The sequence below is a fragment of the Podarcis tiliguerta genome (genome assembly GCF_965153285.1).
Source record: "Podarcis tiliguerta genome assembly, chromosome: 11".
NCBI lineage: Eukaryota > Metazoa > Chordata > Lepidosauria > Squamata > Lacertidae > Podarcis > Podarcis tiliguerta.
This window is the reverse complement of record NC_139544.1, coordinates 48,045,020-48,064,707: the sequence shown is the minus strand read 5'-3', so window position 1 is coordinate 48,064,707 and position 19,688 is coordinate 48,045,020. Positions and strand designations below refer to the sequence as shown.

Genomic DNA, 19,688 nt, shown 5'->3' with positions numbered 1-19,688 from the left:
CAGGGCAGGATGTGCACTGTGATTCTGCAAGAGAGCTGAAAAGGAGCAGAATGCGGTATATGGTGCAGAGGACAGCTTCTAACAAATCTTTGCATATATATTTTTTTAAGTATCCAAGTTTCTAATTCTTGCAGCTACAAATACATGTTTGGAAACGTGTGGGCAATGCCTTGTGAAGTTCAAGAAGCTGAATAGGGTTTGTAGGACTGATGTGGAGGGGCATCAGTGCCCTGTGCCGCCCCCCTTGTCTTTCACTGTGCTTAGCAAAACCAGTCTAGGTTATGCAAAATAGTTTCAGAATAAATTTAGGAAAACAAGAGGAAGTACGCAAAGCTTTCTGCTGTGCATAAGTTGCTCGCTGTTGCAGAATCCAGCTTTCCATGGCACAGAATGAAATAATGATAATGATAATGATGATGATAATGATGATGATAATGATGGTGATTAATAATAATAATAATAATAATAATAATAATAATAATTTTATTTATTTATTTATTTATTTATTTATTTATATCCCGCCTTCCCCAGCCAAAGCCGGGCTCAGAGCGGCTAACAACAGTAAAATAATACAGCATTCTAAAATCAATTCATTATAAAACCTGGAGGCAAGATTTTTATGCTTTTGTGCAGAGTCTGTAGCCCAGAATATGGGGTTGCTTCCAGATAGGTGTTTATTATTGAATCAGTGTTCCCCATGCATACAACTTTTGGGTACAATCCACACAAAATGTCCATCCATCCTCCCCCTTTAATCCGGATTTACACTTTCCAGAAAGAATCCTATAAGCTTGTTGCCAATGTCCATTAACCTGTTTGCAAATTCACCCCCCCCCAAAAAAAATAAATAAATCCGGAAGCACCCTACATCTTGTGACTTCTGGGAATGCTTTGCTGTGTGGCTTTCAGGCTCTGGAACCTGACCCACTCGCGACATAAAGCCAGTGCAATGGAAACAAGGCCACTAACCTGATCGACCAGCTCTTCCCCGAGTGCGTCTTGTTCAGGTCAGCGTCATGTTGTAGCACTTCGTCATCGGAGGCTGACCCAGGAGTGCCGCAGCTGCTGTTCCAGGGACTGCTGTCCTTCGAATGCTGCCTGCTTGCTGAAACAAGACTGGAGAGCCCGGGGCATTCATTCAGACTGGATTCGGTTTCAATGGGAAGGCCAAGAGGTCTCGCCGCAGGGGCAACTTCCAGTTCCGTTTTGAAATGAGAAGGTGCAGATTCCACAGAGAAGTCCTCGCTGCACAGCTTGTCAAGGTCGGGCATGCTCAAAGCCCGCAGTTCCCGGATCTTAGAGCGGGACAAGGGTGTGTGCCTGATGTGCCCACCTGAAGCTCTGCTTCTTCGGACGGTGGGGGTAGATGGAGGCAAACAATTTGGACCTGCCAAAGCACCACACCTTTCGCCCTTTTCTAAGGGATGAGCATCATCTTTGCTGTTCTCTGAGGGATTCTGCGGCAGTTGCATTAATGCCGCACTGGTTGATGATTTTGTCATCTGCGCGGGGGCCGGGGTTTCGCTTTCACAATAGGAACTCAAACTACGTCTCAGCGCCTGGACAGGGTCATTGATGTTGCTAGCCGAAACTGCAGACGTACCGCCTGACAGCCTTCTACCAATAGGAAGCTTTGAGCCGAACGAGGTGGAGTGTATGTCTATCGCTTTGACCAGAGGCCTATCGAAATTGGCAAGGTTCTCAAACGATTTAATTCTCTGTTTCACGGAAAAAGAGGAAATGGGATCGTGTGGCCAGTTGAGCTCATAATAGTAATAATTCCTCCTGCAGGTTTTCAATTTGTCTGCAATTCTGCTGCTGCTGCTATTGGTCGAAGGCAATTCCTGACTGTTTGATTTGGGGGCGCTGTGAGGCGTTTCTATTCCATCTTTCGTGCCATTCATCAGACTGAGGTGGACAATTTTTAGCATGCCCAACTCTGAATGGGGGTACTTTTCGCCCGAAACATTGCTCAGGATATCCTGGACACAATGTGTCGATGAATCCATAACATGGCTGTCCTCCCTCAAATGATTCGATAGCTGGGCAGGCACTGAGTAGGTCCTTGTCACAGGCTTCAATGCATTGTGCATGTTTTCTTCCTCAACGGTGCTCTGCCTAATGTTCTGAACATTGCTTTCTGGTTTGCTGGCCAACCTAGTGTGTCCTTCCTCCTTCTCCAGAGGCAACTTGGGAATCAATGAGGGTGGTGGGAAGGAGCTAGAAGACAGCCTCACCTCAATGAAAGTCCGCTGAATTTCCTGGCCTGGTTGTGGTTGCTGGGTGGGGGAACAAAGGTGGCTTGAAGACTCTTTCTTAAAAGGCTCAGGGTTATCCAATCCCGACGGCTTGATTTCACACCCATCACGATTCAACAGTCCACGGTTTTCCGTCCTGTTACTCAAGACAGTCATTTCAGAATCTGTATTTATTTGGGAAGGGTTTTCTCTTGCGTGGTGTTCATCCAATGTACCTCTCGTGTCATTGTTTATAACCACCTGACCTGTGACCTCTGCATCTTTTTCCTCCGCAGGATTCTCTGCCGTTCCAGAATCGCCAAGTTCCAAACTGCTAATGGGTTTATCTTTCTTGGCTTTGACGCTGCTCCTGTCGCCGTTTGACAAAGGTAGAGGCGATTCTGGAGGCACGGCTGAACATGGCTTATTTTCCTCATCCTGTTGAAGAATCCTGGAGCCCATCGAGAGGCTCCTGCTGGGTGGTTCCAAATGTGTGGCCAAGTTATGGAGCGATGTGCCTTTCTTTGGCAGAAGCCTGGGTGACGACTGGAAGGGAAGGGATGCTTTCTTCGGATCAGGGCTGCCAGTTTTCGCAGGAGCAGCACTCGGGGCATCCGACTGAGTCTTGGACTTGCTTTTAATGATAAGACCCTTTAACTTTGGCCCTGGCTTGTTCCGTTGGTTATTTGAAAGAGTTTCTGCTATACTCTTCTGGGGAATCCCTCTAGTTTCATGGTGCAGTTTTTTGGAAGAGGAGGGACTATGTGGGACTACTGTGCTCACTTTGCACTGGCTAGAACTTTGGATTTTGACATTTGGACATTTTGAGGCATTTGACTTTTCACTCTTTCCTGGCAATTCGTGAGCAGCAGCGGCCTTACTCAGATCTTTCGATTTTGTCAAAAGGGGAGATTTGGGACTGCTGACTGTTCTCTGTGATGTACAGTTCACAGGATGGCTGTCTGGTTTGTTCAAGTGGCCCGAGTCACTGGTTCCCTTCTTCGTCGGAGCAGAATTGCAACCAGCCGTATGACTGCCATCATCTGCTGCTAAATCGTTTTCTGTATGCAATGGCTCCTTTTTATTGGGTTGGTCTTTGTCAAGCAGATTGCAGTCCCAGCCATTTATGGTTTTCGTCATGCAGAAATGCATGTCTTGGGCATCTCGTTTGGAAGCCTCACATGCCTCCGCAAGCCTTTCTTTGCTTTCCATGCTTATTCTCTCTCCTCTCCTTAAGGGGCCATTGTCTTGGAAAGAGCAAACTGCACCACTGTGATCTAACCTATCAATCCCAGATGGAGAAACCTGAGAAGAAGAAGGAAAGGCTGTAGAGGGAGCCACCTGTTCTGCACCGGAGTGCCTTGGAGAATGTGGCTTTTCTAATAAGGCTGTCCCACTGGATCCTTCTAGCGAACCAATTTCTGCCTTGATTTCAGTCTGTAAAACACCATTTGGAGGACTGCATTCTGGTGGATGACGAAATACTTTGGGGGTAGGTGGGACCAGCTGTTCCTGAGGAAACTGTTGCTGCTCACTACTCAGACAGCAAAGTTCAACTCGCTCCTCGTCTGACTCAACTGCCTTATGGGTCTCCAAAGGATTGTCACAAGCAGGCTGCGAGGGGGAAGCTCTGGGAGTCTCTGCTACAGATTCTGTGTCTGAACTGGAATCTTCGGCGGTAGCATACATAGATTTGGGTACAGTGTTCACTTTGGTCTCCATCCCAGCCAGGGTGTCTTTGTTTAAACTGCAGAAATTCCTGGAATAGTTACTCAAACGGGTTTGGTTCACAGTGAAAATCTTGCTCGTGTTAATGGAATCCAAGACAGAAAACCCCAAGATTTCTTGAGTGCTAGTGGCATCATTCAGAGTCCTACCTGGAAGGTCATTCTTAATTATATCTGCTCCAGAATGAGAACAGGAATCTTCTCGCCTCCCATCTGCATCTTCCCTGGCACACCTGTCCCTGATGAATGAATACTTAGCATCTGTTTCATCCGAGGAAGATGTTTTGCCAAGGAAGTCATCCATGTCTCTCAATGGTACCACAGTGCTGTCCTGAGCATGGCTGCTTTCGAAGGAGTCTGCTGGTGTTGCATTGGTCTTTGCATCAGATGGCAATGCTGTCCCTTCTGCCACGTAATCGGGGTTGCCCCCATGCAAAGGTCCTTGGTGGTTTGCAAAGCCCCTCTCTTCTTCGATCATAAGAATATTGCTTGGATTTCTCTGAACGGCTTCGTCTGCCTCCGAAGATACAAGGAGATTTGCAAATCGGTTCGTAGCTGCATAAAGAAGAAAGCAAAGAACCAATTTCAGCTTCTAAAGTAGGCGATATTGCAAACCGTACACAAGTGTCTGGTTTTTATTTTTAAAGATCTAGCTGAAGTCCAGTGATGGATTGCAATCTTTCAACCAATTTTCACCATGCTCCCAGATAGTGGTAATATAATCCAACCAAAAGTAAATACTTACATAATATGTTATAAAGTGCTAAAAGTGTATTTCACAACACATCTGCTATCTCTTAGTAGTACCTATAACATCCCTATAGGTAAAGGTAAAGGTACCCCTGCCCGTACGGGCCAGTCGTGTCCGACTCTAGGGTTGTGCGCCCGTCTCACTTAAAAGGCCGGGGGCCAGCGCTGTCCGGAGACACTTCCGTTTCACATGGCCAGCGTGACGAAGCTGCTCTGGCGAGCCGGCACCAGCGCAGCACACGGAAACGCCGTTTACCTTCCTGCTATAAAGCGGTACCTATTTATCTACTTGCACTTAGGGGTGCTTTCAAACTGCTAGGTGGGCAGGAGCTGGGACCGAAAGACGGGAGCTCACCCTGCCGCGGGGATTTGAACCGCCGACCATACAATCGGCAAGTCCTAGGCACTGAGGTTTTACCCACAGCGCCACCCGCGTCCCTTATAAGGCTACACCCCTATAAGGCAGGCCATTTGAGGGGGAGGGTGCTTAAAACCAAGTTAAGATCAGAATGGGGTCCTCCAGTTAATAGTCTGGGCTCTTTTCTTGCACTAATTCTATTTCTTTGTTTCCCGATTTTTATTTTCTGCCTTAAGTCTCTTAACACTTGCAGTTTAACCCTCCAGCACAACAAAACCCCTCTCTGTTTTAACCATGCATCCTGTCAAAGTCTGAACGGCGCTAGGAATAGTATATTCATATTCCAAAGGGATAGGATTGCAGGCTTGACCTTGTCAAGCAGGCCAGCAAGCTTTTGTTACATTGAGCCAGCATCTGTTCCTCTCTAACCCAGCTGCCATCTTGGAAGGAATGTTTGGAAATCTTGGCCTGATGTGAGGAAACTTAGAACTCAGAGGCACCTCTGGAGTGCCTCTGAACCAGGTGCAATGTCTTATGGGACTGCGCATAGGATTTCAGGGCTGAATATCGAGGGATTCCCTATGGTCACTATGAACAGCAATCAGCTTGTGCTCCACTTCAGTTGAAGCGCTGCCTAAACAGCCCGTGCAGCATTTTTTTTTTTTAAAGCATTTGTTTTACATTTGTAAATAAAAGCTCTCTTCATTTATTTCACATGTAGCTGAATGTGCAAATAGAATTTGACCACTGAATGTATTTTGCCACTGATAAACATGTTGTTGTTATGGAGACTCTGTGTGTGGTTTCTAGCTTGTGATGGCTCTTTCACACATCCCTTGAGGCAATTCTGATTTATCATAGTCTTTAGTTGCAAATTAATTTTATCTGAATGTTGCTTTTATTATTATCTTTAAAAAGTTACCTACTGTGATCATCTAAGCCTAAAATGCATTACAGATTACCCTTCTGGTGCCATACAAAGAACTTTAGATTTGTCAGCCTTTTTTCTTTTTAAAAAAGAAAAAATTATATTGCTTGTATTGAATTATTGAATGCTAACCATACCCAGGGCAGTCCCACTGAAGTAAAGTATCTGATTAACTCAGATCTGTTAATTTCAGTGGGTCTACTCTGTGTAAAACTGAGTTGGCTACAACATGTGGGTTTAAAGCACTGTTGTTGGGTTTTGGATTGTATTTTTATTCTGTCCTGTCACATTTCATCTGTTTACTTGTAAAGCACCCTGGATGCTGATGTTAAAGGGCAGTATGCAAACCCACGAGCAAACGAATGAATGGATTTAAACAAATAAAGAAAATAGTTTCATTTCATGAAATGGCTATTGTGGGCATGCTACAAGGTCAGTTTCTGAATGGCAAATCACTGGGGAGCAATAGCGGAAGGGGTTATTGTCCTCATGCCCCTAACCCAACCCTGTGGGCATCCTGGAGGCTTCTGATTGGCCACTGCTGGAAACAGGATTCCTGGACTAGATCTTTGGTCTGATCCTCCAGGGCTCTTATATTCTTAGTGTATATTTATCACTCCAGGGAGCAGCATCTGACTCTCACGGTGCAATCCAGTGCATGTTTACTCAGAAGCAAGTCCCACTATGTCCAGTGGGCCTTACTTTCAGAAAAGTAAGTCTCAGGATTGCAGCCTCAGTGTAAATTTTGTTGCTGTAAAATAGTGGAAGGTTTAACACTTGTAGACTAGGAGACCCACTGTAAGGCAATTTATTGACAACAAGGTGTAACCTGCACATTGGAGAAACTGGTGTGGAGCTCATTTTTGCCCCCAAGTGAGTACCACTGAAGATATTTTTCTATGTTGGCATGCACGTGTGGAAGCTTTTGGGGGCCAAATCATACATAACATTGTTCCTCCAAATAGCAATTGCATGATTTTTAAATTTATTTAAGTAAATAGCAGCTGTCCTCCACCCTCTGTTCGAGATTGCAGCATGGGGGAAGCTTTTAACCCTTTGCCTCTGTCATGTTCACACTCCAGAACAGCTTCTATTTGCATCCAAAGGAAAGTTCCCACCAGTGATTTCCTCTCAATGCAAATAGCAGCTGAGGTGGGGCCCCCAATCTAGATTGACACTGTGATAAGAGTGAAAGGGTTGGAGACATCCTCTCCCTGACTTGGGTCTTTCCGCTCTACCCCAGCTATTATCTGCTTAAAAAAAATATTATTATTGGGCAGTCGCTAATGTCATGTTGCTTATTTCATAAAATTGATTCTTGCTTGACTGTAAGGAAAAAACAGTGAAGCGTTTTCTCTGTATCTCCCCGTGTAACAGCAAAGGGATGCTTTGGTTTAGGCTTCTTCTTTTTTAAAACCCTCTTTCGTTCCTTACCTAGATAATATATATACAGCATATAACTACACAGATTTACTGATCGCCTACCCCAGCTAAATCTTGCAGTACCAAAAGGGAAGCAAACCTCTTACCAGCAACAGCTTTCTGGATTTCCAGTGTGATGGATGTGGGGAGACCTCGTACGTATTGGCAGACCTCCTCGTAAGAGAACCCATGGATCGGGACTCCGTTGATGGCAAGGATCTCATCTCCTGGAACCAGCTTCCCCATAGACACCTGTTAAAATTGCAGTTAGGGGTGCTATCAGAGGAAACCATTCAGAGGGCAGAATAAAGCTATTTATTATTATGGTTGAGCAGAGGGGCAGCCAAAATGGTGCCTTCTCTATGTTGTTAGACTACAACTCCCATCACCTTGTCAGCATGGCCAATGGTCAGAGATGATGGAACTTGCAGCCCAAGAACTTCTGGAGGGCACTATGTTGTCTACCCCTGCTTTATTGTTACACCTGAATGCAGCCAATAACTACCTTGCCAGATCAAGACTGCAGAACTCAACTATTCCGGCATGTGGTGTCCACCAGCCAGCCACCAGCCAGATGTCTTGGAGAAGATGAAAAGTCAGGCAGGAAGACAATGGCACTATCCCTATTACTTGACCCCACCATCTAGAACTCAAGATAGGCTGGCTCTGAACACAGAATATTACAAATTATCATGGCTATGTTGGCATCCATCTGTCTTGAGAGACAATGGTGTGAGCCTCCAGGGGAGAAGTCAAACCACGGTGTTAGCAGCACTGAAGTGACTTTCCACAGTGCCGAAGCCTATGAGGGTCCTGGGCTGCCCGCATGACAAGACCCCCCTCTAGGCCTTGCTAATGTGGTCCAAAGGAAAGCAGGGCAGGTTTGGCATGGCTAATAGCATAGATAAACTTATCATTCACAATTCTGCCTTTTTATTTTTACTAATGCCACCTATGCCATGAGATGCCTCTGTTTCTTGTTTCGATGAGTTACTGCTGGCTTCCAAAAGGGGGCCCTCTTCATAATAATTTGAAAACCACAAGCCTAGGTAAAAGAGATGAATAAATAATCACAAGCTAAATTTTTTAAACTTAAATGGCAGTCCAGTTGTTCTTCCCTCTCAAGGAACTGCGGGCCTTTAAAAATTTAATATTTTCTGCTTCTAAACGACTTGCTCTCTATACGGCTCCAATCACTCATCCCGCAAAACTGGCAGAGCGGCAATGATCACTGCTACAATTACAAAAATGGATTCGTTCGGAACAGTGTATTTCCCTCATTGACTCTTTAGTTGAAGCCAGCTAGGATAGGTATGCGCTGCCAAGACGAAGAAGAAGAAGAAGAAGAAGAAGAAGAAGAAGAAGAAGAAGAAGAGGAGTTTGGATTTCATATCCCGCCTTTCACTCTCCTTAAGGAGTCTCAAAGTGGCTAACATTCTCCTTTCTCTTCCTCCCCCACAACAAACACTCTGTGAGGTGAGTGGGGCTGAGAGACTTCAAAGAAGTGTGACTGGCCCAAGGTCACCCAGCAGCTGCATGTGGAGGAAAGGGGAAGCGAACCTGGTTACCCAGATTACGTGACTACCGCTCTTAACCACTACACCACACTGGCTCTCAAGACCTCCCTTTAATAACAGCATCTTTTTGCAGGGATTGAGGAAACTGGAAGACTCACAAAATTAACGCTGCCGCTGAATATAACTCTTTAATAGCATCACCCTATATATGTTTACTCAAAAGGAAGCCCTGCTGAGTTCAATGCTCAATAAGACTTAACTGCACCCTAAATTTCCTTGCATGTGCTGAGCTTCCTTCAGTGCTGATATCCTATCAGGAAACGCAAAAAGCAGGGAAAATTCAAAGCGAGTACCCTTTCAGCTGCTCCTCCCGGCCGCAAGCCTGTTATCACGACACGCAAGGGGATGGCATGGATTTCCAGGTCAAGGCCAAACGATTCATTTTCATTCCGAGTTAAGGTGACTGCTTCCGGGTGGCTCTGCCCAAGAGGACTCTCCTGTGTTTCGCTCTTCCGGAGATGTGGAATCATCCTCCCGCTAGCTCTGTTCGAAGCGCTGTGCTCCTCGTTCTTCTGCCGCGGGATGCCATGGTATTCGATGCTCATCAGGCTTTTGACTCGAGTGACGGCTTTGTGCTCCAGCTTAGGGGATCTCTTGGACTCTAGCTGCGCCTCCCGAAACTCCTTCAAGCTCAGGTGGCCCGGGTGAAGCTCAGGCACGTTCGCGTAATCAAATGATTTGACCGGGAGGAAAGGGGAGTCCGCTGCGTGCTCGGCAGCGCTGTCTGATGAATCCCTAAAGCCAGCGACAGCTGAATCGTTGAGCAAGTTTGTCCCTGGTTCTCTCTCCGGGTTTGTAGCGCCACCTTTGACAGGAGAAGTTGCAATGGCAAGCTCACAGTTGCCCTCTGCCTTCCTCTGGCCTTTGGGCCTCGGTCCCCTTTGTAGCCGAGTGCCATCTTGCTTGGAAAACTCATCCTCGTCGCTTGCGTCACCATCATAGAAAGCAAGTCTCCGCTGCCTCTGGAAGGAGGTACGCGGACCTTTGGGGCTATCGCTGAAGCTAACATGCCGGGTAGTATTCTCCCTTTGCTTATTGAAGGGACCAGGTGAGTTGTTTCCACTACTCGGTGAATCGCATATGCCCGATTCTTTGGTAGCTAGGGAAGAATGCATGAGATTATGATTTTGCAACTCAATGACTTAAAAAAACAACCGCCAGAAAATTGGTGGTAGCCAACCCGAAAGTCCCATCAGTGCAAGAACTTTTGATAGTGCAACAAGACTTCCCCCTCCCCCATGTGCTCCCCAAATCTGCTCCGATGTCAGAGACTGTGCTGAGGAGGGCTGCACTGAGGAGGAATGGTGGCAGCCTTCCCCATCCCCGATCCTGAATCTTCCCAGGAGCAGGAGGACAGTATAGATTTGGAACAGTGGTTTGCAGAGGGGCATAGTGCAGAAGGCAGAAGCTGGGAAATACTGGATGGGGAACAGCTAGGAGATGAAACACAGTGAGAAAGTTAGTTAACAGATTCACTGTCTCTGGAAGGCACTCCTCTGCTCTCCCCAAGGTCCAGAAGAGCTCATAAAGTGGCTGAACAGAAAGCACACAAAGCATAGAGGGGGTAAGCTCAGATTCCATGACGTAGGAGTGACGTAGATATGGGGATGTAATGAGATCCTTAATTGGGAGCACCGCCATTCTAGGAGATGGATTCTTTGTTCTCTCACTGTCATTATTAAAGTTTCTAACTGGTAAGAAGACTCCTTTTCCCTTGTTCTGCTTATCTACTGCCATAGGTGGAGGGGAGCTAATTCCCTGAAGCCTGACATCTGGCGGGTTGGGGAAATAAATTTAGATTCCCCATTTGCAGGGGAAAGAAGGTGAGAAGTCCTGTTGCACAAGAAGAAATCCTCATGCCGATGGGAGATGTTGCTTTGCTCTACTTTGGATACAGCCCGATATCCTCATCCTCTTCCAAGCCAAAAACTCAAGACAATGCATAAAAAAGGCAGTAACAAAGGGAGTAACCGTCAAACATCTTTCAGGTTCCATGCATTGTCACTCTGGCTTACCTGGAATACCAGGAGAAGGAAAACATTCATCTAAGGAGCTGCTCCCACTCTTTGGTCGGAGCGGCTCTTCATCGCTAGAGCCAGTTATTGTAGTCTCTGAAAGTGACAGCTGGCTTGCTCCGTCTTGTAAGAAGTATTGGGAAAACTCCGTTTCAGAATTGATGGATCCCTGCTGAAATAAAGCCCGGGGGGGGGCAGGGTGGTCAATTAGAGCAGTGCCATATATATATATTTGAAATTATATATAAAAAAGGTTTACAACAAGAATATCTATAGACAATAAAAACCACAAACATGTAAAAGTCAGAGAAAAGCAGCTAACCGCTATGGAAAGGTGTTTTCTTTGTTGCCTGCATTAGCTGGGCAGCACGTAAAAGTTTTTGACCAGCTTTTAAAGGTTAAAACAGGCTTCCCATGGGCAACTGGTTGGCCACCAGTAATCTGGTCTGGATTGGCCTTTGGTGTGATGCAACAGGCTTCTTCTTATATTAATACATAACTTGTTCCATTGTCAAGCTACATTTGCTACAACCCTCTGTGCTCTGGCACACTGTTACCCAGTGTGAGATGAGGGTGGAAAAACACATCTTTGCTCTCTTCTATGCTGGCTCCCCTTCCCACAACAGCTTCAAGGGTAGAGCTGCAGCACATGACTTCCCCCAAAGGATCCTGGGAACAATAGTTTGTCAATGGTGAAAGGAACTGTAGCTATGTGAGGAGTAAACTACAATCCCCAGAATTCTTTGGGGGAAGACATGGGCTTTTGCGTATGGTGTGTTGGCAGTCCACATATGTTTGAGGGGCTGGGCTTTTGGATTGTGGGAGGTTGGTGAAGATGTTTTAACCATTTTATATTTTTAGCCACTTCCCCAGGATGCTCACAAAAGTGGATATGTGTGTGAGGAAGCTCCAGGATTTTCCCTGTTGAATAGTGGAAAAGATGGAGGAAGGACACAGCTCTGTTGGATTCACATCTCTTTATTTCAGCAGTTAGGACTGCTCCTGGAATCAGACTGACTGCAACCTAGCTGGCTGCTTTATATAATACTAAGTAACTTGAAACAGTAACAACTCACAACCAGCTAACCAATCAGGAGCGACAGTTTTCAATCCTTCATTTACATACTGGTGGCCCTGAGTGAGAACTGCCACTAATCTTAATACATAACATTCCCCAAGCAATATAATGATCCATTGAAGTTCACACTCAAAACACAAATCATATTGTTGAATTTTAATTCTTTTACCCGGCTCCCTGGCTCCAAGAAACGCTTCATTGTCCAGCTCAAGGGTGAGGAGGCTTCTGTCTGTTTGGACTTCACACTAGGCGATGGGCTTTTGGGTAGATTCCCTGTTAAAAACAATTTGGTTAGACAGTGAAGATTTCAGATTGGAAAACTATTTGCACATAAGCCATTATTATCAATCTAACTGGAGTCTGTGCATGGTGGGGAGTAAGGTGAGGTTTCAATATCTTGGGGATCAATGTACAACCTGTGACTGTTCAGGGCCCCAGAGTAAGGAGCCCCACTCCTTGAGAAATAACATCTAACAAATCATATTCAATATTTGGAAGAGGCGAGAATCTAACAGCCAGTCTTTTGAGATACAGTGTTGTGGAAATAACTGAGTGGATCTACCTAAAGAGGTGTCTGGCATGGCCCAGCTACAACTGGTCCACCAACAATTCCCCTTACTTTGCCTAATCGTTTTTGGTCTATGGTTTTGTCGTATATAAAAATTAATGAGGATTTATGCCTTAGATAGGGACGTGGGTTGCACTGTGGGTTAAACCACAGAGCCTAGGACTTGCCGATCAGAAGGTCGATGGTTTGAATCCCCGCGATGGGGTGAGCTCCCGTAGCTCAGTCCCTGCTCCTGCCAACCTAGCAGTTCAAAAGCACATCAAAGTGCAAGTAGATAAATAGGTACCGCTCCGGTGGGAAGGTAAACGGCGTTTCCGTGTGCTGCTCTGGTTCGCCAGAAGCGGCTTAGTCATGCTGGCCACATGACCCGGAAGCTGTACGCCAGCTCCCTCGGCCAATAAAGCGAGATGAGCGCCGCAACCCCAGAGTCAGTCACAACTGGACCTAATGGTCAGGGGTCCCTTTACCTTTTATGCCTTAGATAAAGAGCACTTTTGTCGTGCTTTTCATCCCATGTAAAAGCACATAAATGGAAGAGGGCCTGTTTTAATCCTACTTGATCTACTTTTTCCCAGAGCCCCTGGGAATGTGAACTTTCCCCCTGTGAGAGGAAGGTGACCTGAGGGTGAAGAGAGCTAACCAGAGAGTGCAGTGCCCATGACCCTCTCTCAAAATTCCAAGTGCACCCATAGGTCCAAAAACGCTAGCGACCTCTGGAGTAAATAACAGACCGATAAGATGCAGTGTTAAAAGCAAATGAGCTCGTACCTGTGGTGTGAGGGGAAGAAGCGTCCTTGCTTTCTCTCTGAGTGGTGCGGGCAATGGCTTCATCCATTTCTTGTTCAGAAACCTAACGTGAAGTTGAAAAAAGTACACTAAAGTTTACATAGCAAAGGATGCTCACTGCAAGGTTTCTGGTTCTCGATTATTTATTATACATATTTTTATATCTAAATGGAACCCCAGCCAATAATCTGTCTGCTATTTTGAAATTGAAGGTTCCAAGTAATCTCCAAGGGCACATACAGTTGATTGCATTAATCCAGTCGGGAAGTTATTAGAGTACAATTGCTTTGTCCAAAAGGCACCACAACTGGCATACCAGTCAAAGCTGGAAAAAGGTGCTCCTAGACACAGAGGCCACCTGAAACCAGGAACACGCCCAAACTGCAAATCTGCTCCTTCCAGAGGAATGCTACCCCATTCAGGGCAGGCTACCTCCTCACCTCCTGGATGTGAGAATTTTGGACACCTATGTCTCTTCAGGATTCAGCTTCAGTTTACTGGCCCATATCCAACCCAACACGACCTCCAAACATAGTCTAAACCCCTCAACTGCTTCACCTGATTCAGATGGAACAGAGATAGAGCTGGATGTCATCTGCATATTGATATATCTGAAGGAGCATCTCTGACCCCATCTTTAAGCCCAGATCCGAGGTCCAGCTCCAAGGTTCCTCAGTGGTTCTCTCATTGTGAGAACTGAAGTTACAGGGAACCAGGCAGAGGGCCTTCTCGGTAGTGGCACCTGTCCTGTGGAACGCCCTCCCACCAGATGTCAAGGAGATAACCAATTATGACCTGATATCTGAAGGCAGCCCTGTATTGGGAAGTTTTTAATGTCTGGTGTATCATGTGTGGTTTTTATATTCTGTGGGAAACTGCTCAGAGTGGTTGGGGCAACCCAGTCAGATGAGTGGATGGTAAATAACAAAGGGGACAATATGGAACCCTGAGCCACATGACAGGACATCACCCACATCCCTGGAGGTTGAAGCAGAGCCACTGAAGTACAGCACCCCTAACCCCCACCTCCAGAAGGTCCACAGAAGCAACAGCTATAGAGAAATCAAGGAGCATGAGCAGCCCCCACTCCCTATTTCTCTCCCTCATGTTGGTAAATGTCACCAACAAAAGTGGCCAAGGCAGTTTCAGTGCCATAACCAGGCCTGAAGCCAGACTGCAATAGATGGAAATAATCAGCTTCCTCCATGCCAGAAGCTGGACTGCAACAAGAGCCTTGCCCAGAAGGGGGGTATTTGCAACTGGGGCCAAAGTCATTTAACACTCCTGGTTCTCGGGTGGTCTTCTTATGAAGGGGCTGCACCACCGCCTACTTCAAGGCAGATGCTACCTCCCCCTTCTTCAGTGAGGCATTACTCCCTCCCTACACCCACCCAGTCAACTCTCTATGGCTTGTTCTAAGAAGTCCATATGGTCAAGGGGTCAAGGAGGCAGGTGGTCACTGTGCTTCTTCAAGGAGCGTGTCCACATCCGTCTGGCTGTAGATTATTTTGTATGCTCTGAGATACACATTAATAAAATCCATACTTATTTTTTAAAGCCAAAATGAAATCGGTGGTCTGTGGGTTTGTTTTTTAACTGCCCACCCAAGCCTCGGATACTTTTACTCCCAATAAACAATATATTGTACAGTGTTTGGATTTAAATGTGGGAGCTGGAAAGGAATTGAAATGCATAATCAACTTTTGTGGTTTGTAATGCCAGTGGAAATCAAATGCATCTTTCGAGAATTAAAATTAGGCACGTAGGTGGGTCAGAAATCAGAACTTCCTTGAATAGAGAAGAACAGAATTAACCCCAAAGCAAACTCAGCAGTTTAAATGAGGTTTTAATGTCACATTCACTCAGAGTAATGAAAAAAGGGAGAAAAATATATTTTGTGGTAATGGTTTTGGAAGGACATAAAACCCCCCGAATACCAGGTAATATGGTAACAAAAATATTCTGTGTGATGGAATGTTGATTAGCTATAAAAACATGGATATTTAAAGAAGGATGGCTTTTGTATATGCATATGCATGTATCGTCGTCATTAATATGCACTGAGAGCCTTTTGGGCTTAAAGAGCAGGGTATAAATGCTTTAAACAAGCAAAAATTAAAATAAACGATGTTTTCATGTAAAACTAGACAAGTTCAACAGAAGTGAAACTTAAAAAGCTGTAAAATTGCAAAATAATGGAAAAATGTCCACTCCAAAACACAAGGCACTCTCTGAAATATGAAGGACTTTACTTACAAGCTACAGAAGTGGGCTTTGTGGAATTTCCTGGGGAAGGATGTTCTCCTATATCAGGGGTGGGGAACCTTTGGCTCATAGGCCAAACTTGGCAAGCCAGGACATTTTAGGGAGCCATGCCCACTCGCCCCATGTGTGACATTGGACAGGACACCAGGTGGATAGTGGATAATGGCAGAACTTTAAAGGAACAAACAAGAACAAAGCATGCTTCCATCAGCTTCTGGGAGGCGGGAGAGCACCTTGCTCAAGGAAGGAAAAGCTGTTTGTATTCAATGGAAACTCCTTCTCCCTCCCAGCATTGCTTTTGGGAGAAGGACAAACCTGTCCTCTTCTGGTACACCAATTAAAACAACTTCCTCCAAGAAGTAGGATATATGAGTAGGAAATATGGACACCTTTTGCTCCTGAGGAGGATCACTGGTCAAAACGCACTAGGCAATCCTCTGATAGTTGTGCCGGTCTAAGGCCTGCCACGCCTTTGCTTTCCACAACTTAAGTGCCAACACCAAAAAGGCCCTTCTCCATCCTGCACCCTATCTTATAGGACAGAGATAGGACACAGGATGGAGAAGGGTCTTATAGGAAGTAGAGGAAATGCAAGCAGATCTGCTCTCTGAAATATGCAGGGCTAGAAAGGTGATAACTAGCACTTTTATTTTGGGGTTGTGAGATAGGTTCAAATCCAGTGGATGGAAACTCGTAGCAGCAACACTCCCATTGGTTTTACAGGGGGGTCACAAAAAAACCCCTCTAAACCGGAACTGCTGGGAATTAAGCTTAATGACACATTTGGATGAAGATGCAAGGATGCCCTGTTGCAATAAAGAATATGTGCACCTATTTCAGGCATTTGAGGATAATAAAGGTATGGGACAGTAATGGCCCAGGCTGCATGTCTCCTTACCTTTGGGTTGGGATGGCGGCTAATGATAAGGCTAACTGGGCCAGGGCCACATTCACTCAAAATGGCATACGCTTCGCTCAGAGCCGCATGACGCAAACTGACCGAATCTGCTTCCAGGATCTGATCCCCACGGCTAAGGGAGCAAACACATGCAGCTGATGAGATGAGGCATGGAAATTCTTACAGGGTGCAAACACACGCCAACTGCCGAGTCCAGGAATTGCTTTTATCCTAAATCAGATGCCTGGTCCACGTAGCATCGTACTCATTGTTTGTTTGCTCACGCATTCATTTCTGAATATCTTTACCCTGCTTTCCTCAAGGCAGCTTGTTCTGCACCTAATGAATTCTTCAACATCAACTTTGTTGGACTGGTCATGTTGTGCGGATGCCTGATGATTGTCTTCCAAAGCAACTATTCCGAACTTAAAAATGGAAAGCGCAATACTGGTGGTCAACAAAAGAGTTTTAAAAGAATGTAGTATACACACTGACAACTGGGAAACACTGGTCTGCAAGTGCTCCAGTTGGAGAACAGGCTTTGAAGACACTAGAACTCAGGACGCAAGGGAGAAACGTGCTAAGAGGAAGGCACGCTTGGCAGGTCCACACCATGATCAACTCCCACCCGGAAACCTATGTCCCCATTGTGGAAGGACATGTAGATCCAGAATTGGCCTCCACAGTCACTTACGGACTCACTGCTAAAACCGTGTTTATGGAAGACAATCTTACTTGTCTACAAGTGATTGCCGAAGAAGATATTGGGAGTTCAAGGTGATTCACATCCAAGGACTGGCTGAGCACATATCAATCTGTCTAGGCCTTAAGATTGGCCATAGAGGTTCTGCCTGTAGGCCTTTCAGCAGAGCCAATTAAACAGGAGGCGAGGCCTTTTCAGTGGTATCCCTGTACCAATGGAACTCCCTCGGGTCTTTATTTTATTTATTTTTACTTAGCAAGGTGTATGTACTTGCTTAATCAAAACGTATAACTAAGCAGTTTACATAAAATAGCATGACATGTTCATTTTTTAAAAGCTGCGATGAAAGTATACCTTGAAAACACCGGATAGAATAAAATTAGAAAAACAGACGGTTTTAAAACAAACAAACACAATAAAATTATGTATCTGAGCAGGATTGCCTAAACAAAAATATTTTTAGCATATGCTGAAAGCAGTACAAGAAAGGTGCCTGCCTAATATTAATAGTCAGGGAGTTCCAGTGAATGGATGCTGTCACACTAAAATATTGGCTTCTCTCAAGTGTGCAATGAACATTGTGTGCCGCATGTAAAAGGGGCAGTTCCACAGACTGAAGTGGTCAAGTGGGCACATATGGAACTGGACAATTCTTCAAGGAAAGAATTGGCCTCAGGCTTTAATATCTTTTCACTTCAATCTGCTTTTAGTTAAAGATGTTGAGCTATATTTTAAATTATGGCTGCTTTTCCTTTTTATATCCTATAAAATTCTTTCATTTGTTTTATCTGGACTGCTGGTGCAGACTAGGGTGTGTTTTCTGCTGTGGTTTTAGTTTTACGTGTGTGTGTGTGTGTGTGTGTGTTTGGGCTCTGAAAAGTGGAATTAAAAAAGAAGGGTGCGGGGGAACTAAAATAAATAAAAGCAAAACAAATTCTATCAATAACCCCAAAAACAGCCCTGTAAGGCAGGTCAATGATCATTTCCATACAGTGGTACCTCTGGTTAAGTACTTAATTCGTTCCAGAGGTCCGTTCTTAACCTGAAACTGTTCTTAACCTGAAGCACCACTTTAGCTAATGGGGCCTCCTGCTACCGCCGCGCCGCCGGAGCCCGATTTCTGTTCTTATCCTGAAGAAAAGTTCTTAACCTGAAGCACTATTTCTGGGTTAGCGGACTCTGTAACCTGAAGCATCTGTAACCTGAAGCATATGTAACCCGAGGTACCACTGTATTGGAAATGGGTGGGGAAGATTGGCTGGCCAGCTGATGCATTTATGGCAGAGATGCGGGGATGAGTTGGGTCTCAAAAAAAGAAAATTCAAAACGAGGATTTCTACAATGCGATTCCCCTAAGTCCTGTCCTCTCGTTTTCTCAAACTTATCTGGCTATTAAGACTCGGTATGAAGTTACCATTAGATCACAGCTGTATGAAATCACCATGCCCGAAATGCCCAGGGCCACCGGGAGCCACAGGCAATGCAGATTCCATGGCTCCCAACATGAGAAACATCAGGTGTGGATGCTTATAACAGTCTCTAAACCTTAACAGGCAGGCTGGTGAAAGCCTTCCTCACCACCGCCAAATAAAGTTTGGCAGCAATTTTTTACTTTCTTATGTTTATATCCCACCTTTCTTCTGTATCAGAACCCAGGGTGCCATACCACCACTTAGACCAGGTGAGGTGCATGGAGGCCACTAGCCGCCTTTGAATTCCTAATGGTATCACTGGGAACCAATTTTTTGAACCAAATATATAGGCATTACAGTGGTACCTCAGGTTAAGTACTTAATTCGTTCCGGAGGTCTGTTCTTAACTTGAAGCACCACTTTAGCTAATGGGGCCTCCCGCTGCTGCCATGCCGCCGGAGCCCGATTTCTGTTCTTATCCTGAAGCAAAGTTCTTAACCTGAAGCACTATTTCTGGGTTAGCAGAGTCTGTAACATGAAGCGTATGTAACCCGAGGTACCACTGTACTTTGGGAAAACCAAAACAACCACACCCATATTGACAGGACACTGACATCAGCATAACAATATTTGTGGTTGACTAACCTTAACCTTCCATCCATTTTCGCCACTGATCCTGGGGCCAGGCTGTGGATATAAATCCCTGGAAGGCTGTTCTCCAGCGTGAGACAGCAAACACCAATGCCCAGCCCAACACCTGGTTCTGAAACAAAGAGCAAAGATTGAACACTGCCATTACTGCACTCTTTATTGCAATAATCACAATGGACACAGGCAATTATTACGCTTTGTTCTTTATAGGCTACTTATAAGACTGTGTATATGTTAATTTAAAAAAATATGATCAGAGGCTGCAAAAACCTTGTCCTAACAGGTCACTGGGTGCTTCCAGGTAACCTGGGTG

The 19,688-nt window shown here is 45.3% G+C and overlaps 1 protein-coding gene across 7 annotated transcripts in view; it reads right to left on the bottom strand.

Annotated features, from left to right (window-relative positions):
- PDZD2 (PDZ domain containing 2) overlaps positions 1 to 19,688 on the bottom strand; it is a 230,589-nt gene that overhangs the window by 13,080 nt on the left and 197,821 nt on the right. For 4 of the 7 annotated variants that reach the window (XM_083402584.1, XM_083402585.1, XM_083402589.1 and 1 more), the window contains 8 exons: positions 19,370 to 19,487; positions 16,610 to 16,742; positions 13,429 to 13,510; positions 12,262 to 12,365; positions 11,015 to 11,186; positions 9,293 to 10,098; positions 7,530 to 7,674; positions 970 to 4,519 (listed from right to left, as the gene is read on the bottom strand). In XM_083402584.1, coding sequence (XP_083258710.1) covers positions 970 to 4,519; positions 7,530 to 7,674; positions 9,293 to 10,098; positions 11,015 to 11,186; positions 12,262 to 12,365; positions 13,429 to 13,510; positions 16,610 to 16,742; positions 19,370 to 19,487 — 5,110 coding nt within the window. The remainder of the gene's footprint in view (positions 1 to 969; positions 4,520 to 7,529; positions 7,675 to 9,292; positions 10,099 to 11,014; positions 11,187 to 12,261; positions 12,366 to 13,428; positions 13,511 to 16,609; positions 16,743 to 19,369; positions 19,488 to 19,688) is intronic. The other 3 variants (XM_083402586.1, XM_083402590.1, XM_083402588.1) reach the window with 1 other exon arrangement.